This window comes from Wyeomyia smithii, chromosome 2, assembly GCF_029784165.1.
Source record: "Wyeomyia smithii strain HCP4-BCI-WySm-NY-G18 chromosome 2, ASM2978416v1, whole genome shotgun sequence".
In the NCBI taxonomy this organism is placed as follows: domain Eukaryota; kingdom Metazoa; phylum Arthropoda; class Insecta; order Diptera; family Culicidae; genus Wyeomyia; species Wyeomyia smithii.
The window spans coordinates 266,697,634-266,713,480 of record NC_073695.1 but is presented as its reverse complement, the minus strand read 5'-3'; the positions used below and the strand labels follow the sequence as shown (position 1 = coordinate 266,713,480).

Genomic DNA, 15,847 nt, shown 5'->3' with positions numbered 1-15,847 from the left:
GCTAAAAGTATCGAAATCGGATAAAAATTGTCACCCGTCAAGCACATAACGGTTAAACAAATTGAGAGTAAAAAAGTAACACGCATGATTATTTTTTATTTTCAAATGTTAAATTTTCATCCCGTATTCTCACAGAAACCTGCAATATTAATGTGTTGCTTGTGATTTATTTCATGTTCAGTTAAATTTATTTTAGCTGGACTTTACCATACCCAGTAGGGTGGGGCAAATTGATCGATTTACCAGAACCAAGTTTTTTTGTTTTTTTTTTGGGACCCCAAACAACCCTAAAATTACCGGAAGTCAATTGGTTTTGTCTCCGCTTGGCGCATGGCATTTCAAATTGATTGAAATTTTGAAATTCAAGATGGCGACTTCCGCTTTCTGAAAAACAGCCAAAATTGGCCGATTTCCATCCAATATGAGATGCTTTGATACCAGAATGATACACAGGAGCTAGAATCGACACCAGACACCATTTCGAAAATGACTAAATAACACCTATTATGGGTGTTTCTTAAACCAGAATGACGCTCAGGGGCCAGAAATTGTCTCCAAATGTCATTTTTAAATCCAGGATGGTGACTTCCGGTTTCTGAAAAATAGCCTAAAAAGACCAAATACCACCCAATATGAGTGTTTCTTTAACCAAAAGGAGGCATGGAGTTAAAAATTGACCTCAGACACCATTTTAAATTGTAAGATGGCAACTCCTGGGGAACAGCGGAATACTACTACATATGAATATTTCCGTAATCGAAATAATGTATAGAAGCCTGGCATTGACCCTGGACACCATCTTGAATACCACTTTCAGTTTCTGGAAAACAACGAAAATAACTGAATACCACCCAATATGAATATTTCCGGAATAGAGGTGATGTACTAAAGGCAAAAGTCGAGGATGTTGTCATCCCGATAAAACCAATAATTTCAAACGATACAAACAAATCGCAAGAAATCAATGAATTTGGAATGTTGAAAACTATTAAATTAAACACAAAAATAGGCGGGACGAAGTTTGCCGGGTCAGCTAGTGTTTATCATAAATACTTAAGCTACTAACAAATCCCCCCTTTAAAAAAAAAGCAATATTAACAAAAACAACCCGAATATTTGAAAAAAATCAAAATTATAGAACAAATAAAGGAAAAAAATACATAAAAATCATTCTTTAATTTTTATAACTGAAACAGAAAAAAGTAGCAAAAAAATCTTAGCATAGTTAATCAAAATGACTATCTAAGTACTTTTGTCGACTTTGAATTGAGAATAACCTTCAATTTTAAACTCTGAACAGTACATTTATTAGGATTTTTGGGATATACAGAAGATTTGTAAAAAATAAGTCAGCGACGTGATTGAGGAGAGAAGTGTAAAATACTGTTTTAGAAATTCTGTTCATATGATTTACACCTAGAAAAAATATTTATGAAGAACCTGCCGTGTAAATATACTATGTCATATACCACAATCTGCAACCACGCGAGTAGAGTTGCGGGTTAAGACTGGTATATAAATATAAAACAAAGCTGATAAACCAGAAATGATTGAGTCTTCAAGAATATGTACTTACTTACCAATCAGCTCCATGTCGAAGTGTCCATTGGAAAAAGTCGTCTCCACTCAACTCGGCCCATGGCTGCAACTCACCAGCCACGTTGTTTGCGCAGCCCCACAAGTCGTCTTCCTCTTCATTGAGCCGCCTTGTTGATTGTGTGGCTCGTCGTCCCGTTCTAGTCGGGCCGTTATTATGAACCAATTTCACTTCTCTGGAACCTCTCCCTATCATGTGCCAAACTAATCCGTCCAGCTTCAGCCTTCACTCTGATGTACATCTCCGTCATCTTCTCAAGTCTTCGTGCTACGTTGTCGATATCATCAGCGAAACCAGAGAGCTGAACAGACCTCCTGTACATCGTATCACTCGTGTCGATACTTTGCCTACGTACCTTGAACTTTTTTTCTTCAACAGAACTTGGTTGCCCTCAACTCAGCCAGCCAAAACTCATAAAATGTTTCTAAATAGTGGAAATAAACTATTTTCCATCATCAAACTGTTTGTAGCAGCAGCGGTAGGTCTAAGGGGGGAGAGGGTGACTTGGGTTTTTTCTGCCCCAACTTCCACAAAATAGAATACTTCTTACTTTTTAAAAACTTGACCGATTTTCGATTGGCCTGTCAAAAGATAATAGAATCTATTTACTTTTAGAACCTAGGACCGACAGAAACCTGTGATCACATCTGGTTCTTGTAAACCAGGATCTTCGGGAGCATGTTCCGTTGAAACAATTGACAATAAAATCGAACGTTCTTGAAAAGGCCATACCAAAGCAGAGCCCCGGCCATCTCGGAGACAACTCATCAGATGGACTTAAAATGGATGTAAATCAACTCCTGAAGTGATTTAATGAATTTTGACATACATATTGTTAAGGCTTTAATAAAGCATGCTTGTGGTCATATAGGGCCCACTGGAACCTGCTTTAGAGTAGCCATTTTAAGGACAACTCGACAGATGGAGTCAGAATGGATTGAAGTCAACTCCTAGAGTGATTTCATAGGCTCTAGCTGCTTTGTTACTTTTCAACCTACTCTTCTTTTGGCTCCTAGAGATCAGAGGCTGAAGTCTTGTCTTCATTCGCGCGAAAAACTAAATCTGTTGTCACTTCGTGGTCGTTTTCTACTATATCGCCAGTACTGCTACCACTTATCAATCACCCCACACTTGTTCATGAGAAAGTGAAGTGACACGGAGCTTTTGCTTTCCATAAAAATTGCGTGTATCATTTGCACAGTACAGTTCCTCCATCGCTTCGCAATCCCGATCTTCCTGCTAGCGCTTCTTCTTCCGGAGAACATAGTTTTTCATGTTCCATGCGTTCGGTAGCTCTCGTTAGGTGTCGCAGTCGCAGCATTCTTACTTACCTGGGTAGACGTTTGTGAACTCAATTCATGAATGAAATTTTGACAAAAAGCTCGGAACCGCTGACATAACGCACGTAAAAGCAGCATCAATATCAGCAGGATCCGTGACACCTGTCAGTTCGTGAAATGGTCTATCAGTCTCTTTGTAAGCGGAAGTTACTCCAATTTAATTTCAGTAATCACTCAGTTAATTTAGTCAGTTTGTTCCTTTTTTTTCTTCGCACGTTTTTACTGCCCATGCGAGTTGTGGGTAAGGGTAAGCTGCTCATTTTCGCCTGTGCATAATTTAGCACATGTTTAATGTTCCGAAGAGCACACTATGTTTACATACCATTTTTTACTTGCATGCATATTTTCATAAAAAATTGGGTCATAGTTTGAAATGCTCAAAACTAATACTACTACTGCTTTGCTACTTCCAAAACAAACAAGCGATGTGGTCATCACACACTTATTTTGATATTTCTCTTTTTTTTCAACGGTTGCGTGCACTCCGAATAGGACGTCTCGCATATGTCTTGCGCGCGGCTGAAAGAACAAAAGAAAAATTTCCGAAAATATGCGTAATAAAATGTTTTTTCAGAAATACTGATCTCGTGTGACTGCAGCTGAAGTTCTTTAGGTAAATTTGTGAAGGAAATCTAGTTGTTCAATCCCGTTCCCAAGTGGCCACCAAATTACTGGAAATGGTGCTAATACAGGCACTATTCTTCGGTAAACATCGACCGAATTAGTTAAATGTTAGCCTTTGTATCATTGAAAATGTTTTGTTTCCATCTAGGTGTATTCCTTACAGTTGCATCGGCTCTGCAACCGGTAGGTCTTCAAACCGACTATGTAAGTAAACGAAATGCGAAGTCAATTCGCGTTTTCAATCCCCTGCTGCGATAAAATAAAATTCGCGTTTTTAAATGTGTTTTTCTTTATTCTTTCTTCACACGTTAATTGCGTAAAACGTCACTAGGTAATTGGACTGTACAGGGTAAACGGAAACAGCGGAGCAACTTGCATTTCAATGCAAGCCGATTGACTTCTCAGCATCCAATATCGTGACCGACAAACTGACATGAATGCTTGAACAAAAATGTACGATTATTCTGCTCAAAAATTCAAATCTAAATACGTTACAACACTAGCGCCACACATACTTGGGTTCGCGCAACAACTTTACCGTACTACAGATGACCAGAGATGCCAGATGTGAAGGTTTGTCTCTATTTGGAAGACATTTGAGCTCGTATGAAGACGTGAAAGCCTGATAGTCGGCGGATTAGTTGAACACAGTTTAGTGTGTTTACAGAGATGTTTGGTAACTGTAGAAATTTCAGTAAAGATGTGTTCACATATTAATAATGTGTGATGACATGTTGCGTGATGCGTGATGAAATTTGAAAAATGACCTGGCATCCCTGTAGATGACTAATCAGCATTCCGTCATATCAAACGTCACGTCGGTTGACATCCAATTTTGACATAAGCGATCGCTGCATTTTCCATATTAGATTGATTTTTTTATTAAAAATTCAAATTTTGGTATCAAAAATTCAAAAAGTTGGGAAAATATCTCCCTAAAGGGCAATTAAAGGGCTAAAATTACGTCGTAGTGTTTTTATGTAGGGTAGGTGAGCCAGTTATGGCAAGTGCACCAGTTATGGTTATATCACATAAGCGCAATGGTACCAGTCTTGGCAATACACCATATAAACTCCATAGGCCATAACTGGTTCATGCCATAACTGGTACATTTGTTAGGTATTGTCATAACTGGTACTTCTCCCCTATATCATTGTTCATTTATATTCCCATCTTTTGTTATGTTTGAGGATCCAGTAGTCATCAGCGAAACTGAGGATAGTATATATAATATAAAATATTTAATAATAATGAATTATTCTAAAATCATAATTTAAAATTTCAATTATAAATTTGATTCAAATAAGTACGGTGTCAGTAAAGTTAGTTTCTGGCGAAGCGAATATAGTAAACCAGTAAAAACTGTCAAAATGTGAACCAGCCGATTATGTACCAAATTTCGCAGTTGGAAAACTGCGATCATGTAGTATTGAAATAGATATCATTTTTGGCTCAATTAATACATCGCATTAATTTAGGAACCAAAATGTTAAATACGTTAAACTAAAATACCTGAGTAGAAAACAAAGAAATATTCATTTATATAAAATCAATGTTGTGTGTTATTAGCTTTAAAAAAATCCACTGCCATTGATTAACTGTTCTGTCTTTTTTTCACGCTATACTGTTTTAAGAAAAATGTGTGTTCGAAACGAACTATTCAGTATATTATATGTTGAAATATGCAAAATGGTCCCAACTTAATAGATTTAGAAAACTTGAGTCTAAGTAGAAATTTGTAGTTTAACATGGTCAAAAGGGGCCAGTTTTATGTGTTTTTATTCTAGTAAAAATACAGTGTCTATATACGATAGTGCATAATTTGTGACATGTCACCATCGTATTATAGTAATCAGGGATACAAGATATGCAAATTTATCTGAAAATGAAGATTTTTAGAGTCCGTGTGCAGACTTTTATTGGTTGAACTTAAATTTCATAATAAATTTTCGGAGTACAATTAAATGGAAATATTACCTATTCTCAATATTTGAAAACAGGTAACATCGATCAGCTCAACAGCGTCAAACAGCGAATTCAAAAAGAATTTCTGGTCAAACTTGGTCTACATGTCGACAAACCGCACGCTGGCATCGGCAATAGCAATAACGGTGTTACAGCAATACGTTTTTTCCAATGCAGAATTTTCTTTGGAGATAACAGGAGTCGATTTAAATATAATCCAGCGATTTCAGACGCCGCTAGCAACGATTTCGAGTGGCGATAGAATTGATGCATCAAAATTCAGGTCCAACGCTACCGTTCATTATTACGTGAAATTGTATGGATGTTCAACAACAGTACACAAATTACTAATTCAAGGATGTGAAATAATCGTTTAATCTTCGAATTCCATTGGCAAACTTTCGGAAGGAGCCCAAGTAAGCATGAATAAAGCAATCCGGAAAAAAGAGAAAATAAATGCCTGGAAAGGATCACGTGAAAGAACTATCGGTGACATGTTTCGTGAGCTGCTAATTGCGTCAGATCCGGTAGTTACGAGTTTTAGACACAACAACATATCGAAAAGCACTTTCACATAAAGGGTGGAAGATTCATTAATTTTCAGTCATGATGATACTGACGATGACGAGTAAAATGTTGAAACCTAATGCATTGGTTCGAAAAATGAATATTCATGTAAATTTAATATAATCATATGTGTTCTTTTACCTTGTTTTCACATCTGAACGTAAAACGATGATGTTCTTCTAGAACAATTGAATTAAACTACTAACTACTACTGTAAAACAACGTAACTTTCACAAATCACCATGCGCCTTCACTCACACTATTTTATTTTCAATAGAAATTTTTGTCCAGCGGGGCAGAAAGGGGCAAAACGGGACCTTAATATTCGAAAAGTAGAGAAAATTTCCTATGAAATGCATACTATGCGACCTGTGGCAACCGATGGGTGAGATCGTACAGCATACATTTGCGCAAAAAAAGAGTTTTTTCAGACCACTCAATAGGTATTTCAAACATTTTACAAAAGTTATGATGAAAATCATAAAAACATTCAACACGAAATACAATTCTGATTATTTATCTTCAAAATGCAACTTATAGCATTGAATTCGAATAAGAATTAGGTGAGTATTTACTAGTTAAGGTAAACCTCAATATGTGCTTTCTGAGCAAAAACAATTATTGAAATAACATGACTTAACAACGTTCAAATTGCTCTCAAAAATTCAAATTTAATCCAATTCTTGATATTTGGAAAACACGTTTCTCAATACAGTAGAACTTTAAAAAAAATATAAAATATCAATAATTAGAACTTGAGTTTTGTCCGGCTTCCGGCCACTGTGCGGTGGTGAGCGATGGTACATAAACAACGTCGATCTCTCGTATTCATCTTCCAACCATATATTCGAGCTCATCGATCGTCCCGGTTTGGATGTTAAACTGTCAACACCCCCGGGCACAATGCTGTTTTCGACTACAGTCGGCAAATCCTACACCTATGATCAGGAAGTTAACATAACCATGTTTTCGCAGGTTAATTGTACGATCTCGGATATAGGATGGTGTTTAAAATAAAATGACTTGATTCTTCCAGGATGAAAATGATAACGCGGGCCATTCAGCGACACTATTCCTCAGAGAGCTTAGAGTGCAGAGTTTTATGGACAAGTCATTAAACGCATGGGTACCCCCGTTAGCGTGCGGTGTTACTGAAACATATCGCGATGACACTGTGTGGAATGTTGTTGGATATACACTTGCAGTTGCAACCGTCTGTAGCGTAGTCGGTTATGGTTTGTGGAGGTAATTCACCTACGACATCGCAAATTTTTTTGCACCTCATGTAGGATTTTTTCTCTAGGTACTTCAAGGTCAAAAAGTCCCAGTATGGAAACGTGGTTTAAACTGGCTACAGCTTTGTTAAAGTATTATGAAAAAAAAAACGTACGAAGGTGGCCGAAACAGTCGCAGCTAGTTCTAAATGGACGTCTTGCTAGCAACATTTAAAACAACAACGTACAGCAGACAATTTAGTTCATATTAAAAACCGTACTCAAAAAAATACCGCAGTTAAAAACGATCACCAAAATTTTTTTTCAAGTCGGTTATTTTCTAAACTCTCAGGGAATAAATAAACATTAATCAATATTTTTGCAACATTGGTTCATTCAACCTCCACCCCTAGACACCAATGACTTAACGCTACCCATCAAATCCTGTGCAACACTTGGGTCATCCACTCTTTCTACATACCCTGTTAGTTTTTGAAGACTCTGTTCTCTGCCCTTCATACTCGCTAAGAATTTTTCCATTGGCCGAAGTTCTGGTGAGTTTGGCGAATTTGACTCCTTCGGCACAAAAACAACACCGTTGGCTTCGTACCACTCTATTACCAGTTTCACGTAATGGCTCGATGCCAAATCCGGCCAAACGAGTGTCACCTTCTCCATTAAACCGGAGACCCTTTGAAGGCGTTCTTGTTTATATATTTGGCCGGAGATGTGCTGATTGTTATGTACGACTTGCTGAATTTTCCGCAGTCATAGTTCGCTTGCCATACCAAGTAATTCTTAGCAAATTTGTCGACTTCTTCTTCCGGAACGTCTCCGCAACATCCAGCCGGCAAAACTTCAGGCCGGGGCTCTGAAGTAATTCCTGGCCTTCACCGGGTTTACACGCTCTTAATATGCTACGACAAAGAGAAAATATGTTATTAAATTCAAAATACAGATTGAAATGTGGCATCCCCGGCTGCTATCCTGCCATATGATATGTAACCGTCAATGGTGGCTTTGATCTAATTACTCCCATAGCTACAATTGTATAGTTTGAAACGAAATTTCGTTATCTCTCGTTCACACCTTTCCATTGCATTGACACCAGAGTGCACAAAATCACCTGGCGATGAAGGTTTATGTGGACATAATTTATTTCGGAAACCCTCAGCAGATTTCTGGTGGGTAAGGAAGACTATGAACCATCAGATGTAACGAAGACATTTTAAGCTCCTACTCGAAGGGTGTACCAACGATCTTATGCCAAGGAAAAGTTTGGTACTCACGTGGGGTTCGTCGTATTCATCCAAAGAGAAACACACTCGCAGGATTAATCAAGTTGCTCTCGACAGTCAAATGGAAGAAAAAACACGATCATCTCAATGGCACTTTCCTCTCCGATGCTCGCTTCCACATATTGTACCTCCTTTCTGCTGAGAACTGATCACACAGGCCATTTCGGATCACAATAAGCAGCCACCTTGTTTCACTTTCTTTGAAAATAACAATTTTGGAATAGAACTGTTTACAACAATCCTTTGACAAACAATTGTCTGCATGATATTCGTACACTTCATATAAACAAATCTTATTTGCATATACACTAATAATTAGTTAATCTACCTGACATTATTTCAACGAAAAAAATAATTTCTGCTGCTAAAATAATTGAATCCTAGTAATCTATCAGTTAACTTAGTCAGTTCGTTTCATTTTTTTTCTTTCGTACAAAGTTTCGCACAATTTACACTCTATTTTTCAGTATGCAGCGCGTGGGCTAAAGCAAATAGTTACGGATTGCGACGGTATATGTTTGTCCACACAATTACAGCGAAGAACAAATTTTAAATAAGCTTTCATTGCAGCAACTCGATTTTAACAGTAAAGCATCGATTGTTAGAGTATGTGCTTGTTCTAAATCAGGAGGGAAATCTAAAAGAGTACCACAGTATAATGCCACTTTAAAGTGTGTTGTATGACTTATCAAAATAACAAGTTTAAAAATTACTTATCAGTAATGCATATTATTCTGATGATAACAAACGTAAGCAGCAAGAGTCTTAACTTAACATTCTGAAATCGGGTTATACTGTAGGATGAATTTAGGCAAGCTTTTTTTCTAATTTCATATCTTTCTGCCCTCTAGAAAAACACTTCAAAATTGTTCCATTAACTCGCGCCAGGAAAAACAGGATTCAGAAGCAAAGCGTTTTTGTTTACGATACAAGGTTAAATACAATGTTTTGCGAAGTTTTTTGCAATGATAGAACAAATACACTTCGCAGTCAGAATGCCGTTTTTGTGCCAAACTTATATTTCCTGCATAGAATTCAAACAGTTGCTGATATTTTTTATGATAGTACGTCATATCGCATCAAGAAATTGCGAGTGTTTAACACTTCTCGATGTGGTTGAGGTATAATAAAAAAATAATAGTTTTTCACATTGCTGTAAAACTCATATCTGCAAAAACACAACAGAGGTAAAAAACTGATTGTCCTCAACGAACTCTAATTAGTTTTAGAAAAAAATGTTGGAAAATAATTCTACATAATTTAAAAAAAAAATTTGAGTCGTATGCTCTATTTATTAGGACAAAAAGTTCTATCATTTAGGTTTGTTTTACAATTTTTTTAATTATCGCTTTTTGCTCACAAATTTTGATAAACACTTTGTGATCGAGCTCTTTTCAAGCACTCAGCTGCACAAATTTCGGCCAAAAATCAGGCCGACATTTGGAGCTCTCAAACATTGCACTTCTCCTGAAACTCCTCCTTGTTTTTAGTCACTAGATACATTACGAACGTTGATAGATTACAAGAACAATTATTGGCTACAATCGGAACATCCGAAACGGAGCAATTGGTTTTGACTTTTTACCTCTAATTATCGTCATTTTCTCTTTTTAGAAAATCACTAACTTTTCTATGCACTATGAAGAGCGTTTGGCAATGAAATTTGACCTCATTTCTCTGGACATCCAAAGGGTTATTCTGATTATTTCTGATAAACTGTTATGCACTATTGCGTAACTTGGTCTACGACGGTGGTATGGTTATGTTGATTTATAGTTACATGAGTAAGCTTTCCTCTATGGAAAACGCATGTCACGAAAACGAATAGTAAATAAATGTTGAAATAACATTCAGTTTTTGCCGCGGCTATTTAAACTGGAAACAACACTGCAATAACTACTTGAAAAAATAGGTAGTGGTGTTGTTAGCATATTCTTTCATCGCTTTCAACTGTTACTTTAGGAATTTGCTTCTTGCTTATTATAAACATAAAATTTTCTAGACAACAAGATGATATAGACAACGAGGATGGTTAGCGAGATTGCGCAAGAATACTTTCTGAAAAAAGAGGATGTACATTTGCACTAATTATTTTATAAACTTAAAGAAATATTCAATACGTGACTTGGAAACTTAATTAGTTTTTCCCTTCTTCCGTTATATGAATAAAACATTTAAACCTATATTGCATCCTATCTGGCAAAATGAAATGCGCCTTAACAATGATTGACATGAATTCTGCGATTCAGAAGTAGATTACTGTGGGTAAAATGTTTCAGAAGCTACACTACTGCCATCCTACGACTGTTTCCTCGAATGATACGTTTCACTCGTCATCATAGTCATCGCTTGATTCAACAGTCCAGTGATCGCTAACCTGACTGCCCTGACTGTTACTGTCATCTGGATTACCTGGGTGGAATAATCGTCCTGCTCCACTTCCGACACCACTATGGTATGATTGCGATCTTAATACTGAGCTGGAAGTACACAATTAACAAAAAACTTGAAAATACATTGTAATCATCTGTACGAAAAAATCCTCAAAGTTGCTCAAACCATCGGTGTGCGTATGTGTGGAACATTAAGGCACAGTTTCCGCTTTTCAGCATACTAAAAAATCAAATACCAACAAGCATAGAGCAGAGATATTAAGCTTTGCCATTCCACTCGGCTTTAATTTTTTTGGTTAAAGTGCCTCGGTGACAGAAAACAATTTTATAAAACACACACAACGCCACACTCAGGAGCAAGCGTATAGAAAGGACATTTTTTACAGAAATTGATATTAAAAGCACAAAAAGCGAAGCAAACCTTTCATTGAATTTACTTAAACGTTCCACTTGTTGTTGAGCCTGGCGGCGCGCTTCTTCCTGCTTCTTTTTACCCTCCATGGCGGCTTTCATGGGATCGTAGCTGGCCCGTCTTCGCCACATTTCCAGCTCCTGTTCCTTTGCATTTTTTTGAGCTGAGAATAAATTTCAATTAAATTAACCGAATATTTGAAAATCCTCAATCGAAGTCTCACCATCTTTTTTACCCGCTGTCGCTTTTGGGGTCGCAGATTTAACGCTTCTAGTACTAACTCGGTTCGGTTCGTTTCGGCTCAGCGCTACCGTAGCACTGCTAGGACTTTTCTTCACCTCCGATTTGACCAGATAACTTTTTGATTCATCCTTTTTCAAAAAATTTCCACCGCCTGGTGTTTTATACTTTGAAATATCCAAATATTTCGGTTGAACTTTCTGCTTGCTACTGGCTGCCGCCGGGGTCGATTCCCTTGAGGTAATTTCTTTACTTGCAGATTTGCGCGCTACGTGCATATCCTGTTTCATGCGGTTCAAGCTCGAATCTCGCGGCATTGATGCACGTTCCCGTGCACCGGCACCCACCTGTAGTGATCGCCGAGGCAACTCCGGTGTGTTCGGGCACGCCGCTACCCCATGCTTAACTCCGGCTGCAATCTTTTTATTCTGTTCCATTCGCATTAGGAACGTTTTGTTGTATCGCGTGTTCGTTATAGGCTCTTTGTTTGCTTCAGCCGCTTCGTCATCCTTATCACTAAACTCGGAATTCGAGGAGTATTCTGGACCTAGCTCTAGGTCATCGTCATCGTTTATGTAAAACTCGTCTTCATCGTCGTTATAGTTGGCAACTATTTTTTTAAAACTAGTGCTACTAGCTGACTTTTGAATTTTCGTTCCCCCACCGGCCGATTTTAGGCCTACTTTTGGTGTCATTGTTGGGGTAATTGGCTTCATAGCCTTCACGGAGAAAGAACTTGATCGCTTTATCGGAGAAGACATTTGAACCGGCGTTGGTTTGTTGGTCGAAGCCCTAGTTGCGACACTTTGTGTTGCTTTTGCGTGCATAGGAGGATTCCTGTTTGGTTGAGTTTTGGAGAATTGCTTGACCGATGGGATGTTACTGTTTTTTGTGGCTAGCGACAAGTTGTCAAAACCTGTTGTAACGACAATTAACTGCTCATCATCATCATCGTCGTCATCCTCGTCCTCAACATTATATTTCATTTCGTTGCGATTATCGTTGGCTTGCGTGTTATAAAAGGTAGTTGGCTGGTCATAGGTTTGAAAACATTTCATCGGTTTAGGCGGCAGCGCCGCCATTCCTTCAAAAGAATTGTGCCTTGTATGTTGCTTCTTAAAATCTAATATTGCATTTATGTTATCTGTGTGGAAACTGTTGCTCATTTGGTTTCCGAAATTCACTTGCGAGAGCGCATTCCCGTACGACTCTGATCCGTCAAGCGAGAGATTCCGTTTGTGATTCAAAATGTTCTGCTGCTGCTGCTGATGCTTCAAGTGGCGTATCTGCTGATGCTGCGGTGAGTAAACTTGACTATCGATGTGATGCTTATCCTGATAAAAGTTATGTACTGGTGATTGGAGCGAGTTCATCGGCGACATTTTCGGAGATATTCGACGGGACGCCGGACTAAGGGGACTGGACTGTGAAGAGTTCTGCACAGAAGAACCACGCATCGAGTTCCGCCTGTGCAGATTCTGTAACGTTGAGATAGCCGCAGCAGTCTTTTGAAGATACATTTCAGTCTCATTGGTGGACAAATCCTGGAATGAAATGAGAAAAAAAAAACAGTTGAAATAGTAAAACTTGCTATTTGACGCACTATGATTTCTTTGTTTCATGTTATTTTGTATTTTGTTTTTCGTCGATGTTGATATTTGAGTTCAGTTTAGGATCATTTTGTTTTTGGACCTCTAGCATTAATGGTGAGTCAGATTTCAATGTAGGATTATTTCCTATTTTTGGCTTTTCTGGCCCTTAATAGCCATTTCTGCATTTAAGCAGGGATTAATGTATACTGTTTTCTTAGCTTAATTAGAAACTATTTCCTGTTATTGCCTTTTCTGATGTTTGGATTTTCTGTAAACAATTATGTATCGGTGATTCTGAGCTCAATTCGAAATCCCTTCCTATTTTCACTGCCCATAACCACATAATTGTAACATTTGCAAAATTGGTTGTTCGAGCAAATAACACTTTTATATTTTGACCTTAAATTTATTGTTCCCAATATATTTTTGCAAATAGACAGTTCAACTAAACTTAGTATCATGAAGAAAGCACTACTTTACACTATGTAATCATTGAACACTACTTTTGAAGTCAAATTGGTTGAAATTTTTGCAATGATACTTTTATGCCGTTACTTTCAAGCTACTTTTGGAATATGGAAATGAAGTTTTTCTTGTATTCAACAAGCATGAGCTGAACATCAGAAACGGATCACTGGTGGTTGGTTACCGAACCAGAATAACTCCCGAGTTCCAAAGGATGCAGATGTGGATTTGGATGGAAGCTATTATGACAAAAGAGTTGAAAAGGATAAGTAGTGTGACAACTATGCGGTTATTTACGCTTTGTGACAAAAAAAACTTGGTATTTTTGAAGTAGAGTACTTCTCTCAGTAAGTTCGGCTACATAGGGATGTGAAATGAAAATCTAAAACCGAAAAAAGGGAAAAATATGTCCAATTTCAAATGCTAATAAATCGGTTAGAATTCGATGGATTTCCTTCGTTCTTGCAGCAATAGACTGGAAAATCTTCTAAGATTCTTCCCAAAATAAGATAATTGTAATTTTATTATTCAAACTATTGTACTATTCAAAATAGTCAAGCCTTGTCAAAACGAAAAATTCGACCTCTGATTGGTCGTTTTATGCTTGCTTCCCAAGCATGGTCGACAGGATCATATACCTTGCATTTGGAAACATGCTATTTGACCTATATAAGAGCCTGTTTCAGCTGGAGCCACTCATAATAGTTCTAGACAGCGACAACAGCAGTCGTCCTTCCTTAGCAGCAGCACTAGCCCTGTGGTTGGTCACCACGTCTCAGGAGCAGCGCGGTTTTCCTCAGCGTGTGTCGCCAGACAGCCATTATTCCCCCCGTGTTGGGGCAACATGAAGATTGCCATCGGAAATCCAATGTTGGAAATCAAAATGCCTTTTTCAAGGCAAATGAACAAGTCATTGAAAGTTAATAATTTTTGTCAACGCAAGCAAGCATTCTGTGTTGCATCCTAGCAATTTAAATCTGTAGCACCCGTCAAATTTACTGACTGTAAAATAGCTTCCACAGTGCATGTTCACCGTGTATCTTAATTCCCCCAATGTAAGGGCAGCTCCAAAGTTGTAATCAGTAACCGATTTTGTACCGCAAAATGCTTTTTTCAAGGCAAATAAATAAATAACACTGTGCTATGAATGAAAAAAAAAGGCAAGAACTTCTGAAGTGACCTAGTGTAGGTTGTAGGTCTTGTTGAGTGTAACATTCGCTCATACTAGAAATTTTCCAAACACCTTCAAAATCTGAAGTTATGGTCAAAATTCGGTTTTTTGGACCTCAGCGAATATAATTTTTTTTAACTAAGTCTTTTGTCAACAGATTTTCAATATTAAAGCAGTTTTAGAAAGAGGACAAATAGAGCTTTCAAAATATATACAGGTTTGTTCTAATTTCAATAAAACATGTTAAGTTATTTGAGTTTATATCCAATTTTATAGACTTTTTCACGCAATTTTTCAATTTAATTTTGAATTTGCCGTCTATTTTTGTAAGAAACATACCACAAATACACTATAATTTCGAAAGTATATTCAATTCCGAATCAAATAAAAGCATTTTTGTGGTAATCGGTTGATATTTTGCTAAGTTATATATTTTATAAAGAAAACCAAAATTTTTGGCTTCTATCGCACATTTATTTCACGGTGCTACAAATGATGAAAAAATGCAAAAACTTTCGATGTGACTTAGTGTGGGTTGTAGCTTTAGTCAAAAGTTACTTGCGCATTTACTTGAAGTTTTTCAAATACCCCAAAAATTATTAGTTATGGTCAGAACCCTGTTTTTACCTTAGCTCACATTTTTATGTTTAATACGGTTATTTTTCAACCGATTTTTTATATTAAGGCTGTTTTGGAAAGGCGAAAAATAGAACTCTTGGAACATATAAATATGTCTAAAGAGTGTACCTATATGTGATGAATAGTTTTAAATAAAATAAGATGATTTATATTCAACAAAATAAGATAGTTTTTTTTTCAAATTTTACCTATATGTGATGAATAGTTTTAAAATAAATAAAATACCGCACCGCAATCAAATTCTGTTGTAGTTGTTCTTATTTTTACTTTTACTTTATTTAGTAAACTCCCCACTGTAGGGGCAGCGTAAAGGCTGCGATCAGCATGACC

General features: G+C 37.2%; 2 protein-coding genes across 3 annotated transcripts in view; one reads left to right on the top strand and one right to left on the bottom strand.

Moving 5' to 3' along the window:
• The first annotated feature begins 5,948 nt into the window (after positions 1-5,948).
• LOC129720582 (uncharacterized) lies at positions 5,949-7,653 on the top strand. Its single transcript, XM_055672070.1, has 4 exons — positions 5,949-6,027; positions 6,854-7,068; positions 7,130-7,338; positions 7,397-7,653. Exons 1-4 carry the CDS (start codon positions 5,949-5,951, stop codon positions 7,437-7,439), a joined length of 546 nt encoding a protein of 181 aa, XP_055528045.1. The 3' UTR covers positions 7,440-7,653.
• A 1,164-nt stretch (positions 7,654-8,817) lies between these two features.
• Positions 8,818-15,847, bottom strand: part of LOC129723000 (uncharacterized) — a 30,548-nt gene continuing 23,518 nt past the window's right edge. The window contains exons 2-4 of one of the 2 annotated variants that reach the window (XM_055676914.1): positions 11,634-13,194; positions 11,420-11,573; positions 8,818-11,085 (exon numbers count right to left, since the gene is read on the bottom strand). In XM_055676914.1, the coding sequence (XP_055532889.1) occupies positions 10,932-11,085; positions 11,420-11,573; positions 11,634-13,194 (1,869 nt within the window). In that variant the 3' untranslated portion in view covers positions 8,818-10,931. The remainder of the gene's footprint in view (positions 11,086-11,419; positions 11,574-11,633; positions 13,195-15,847) is intronic. The other variant, XM_055676915.1, reaches the window with a different exon arrangement.

What these genes read in the sequence shown, in the direction of transcription:
- LOC129720582 (XM_055672070.1), top strand. Translation starts at nt 5,949, where the DNA reads ATGAATAAAGCAATCCGGAAAAAAGAGAAAATAAATGCCTGGAAAGGA. An exon ending in AACTATCGGTGACATGTTTC is followed by an intron (nt 6,028 to 6,853) that starts GTGAGCTGCTAA and finishes TTAGAACTTGAG; the next exon opens with TTTTGTCCGGCTTCCGGCCA. An exon ending in GTCGGTTATGGTTTGTGGAG is followed by an intron (nt 7,339 to 7,396) that starts GTAATTCACCTA and finishes TTTTTTCTCTAG; the next exon opens with GTACTTCAAGGTCAAAAAGT.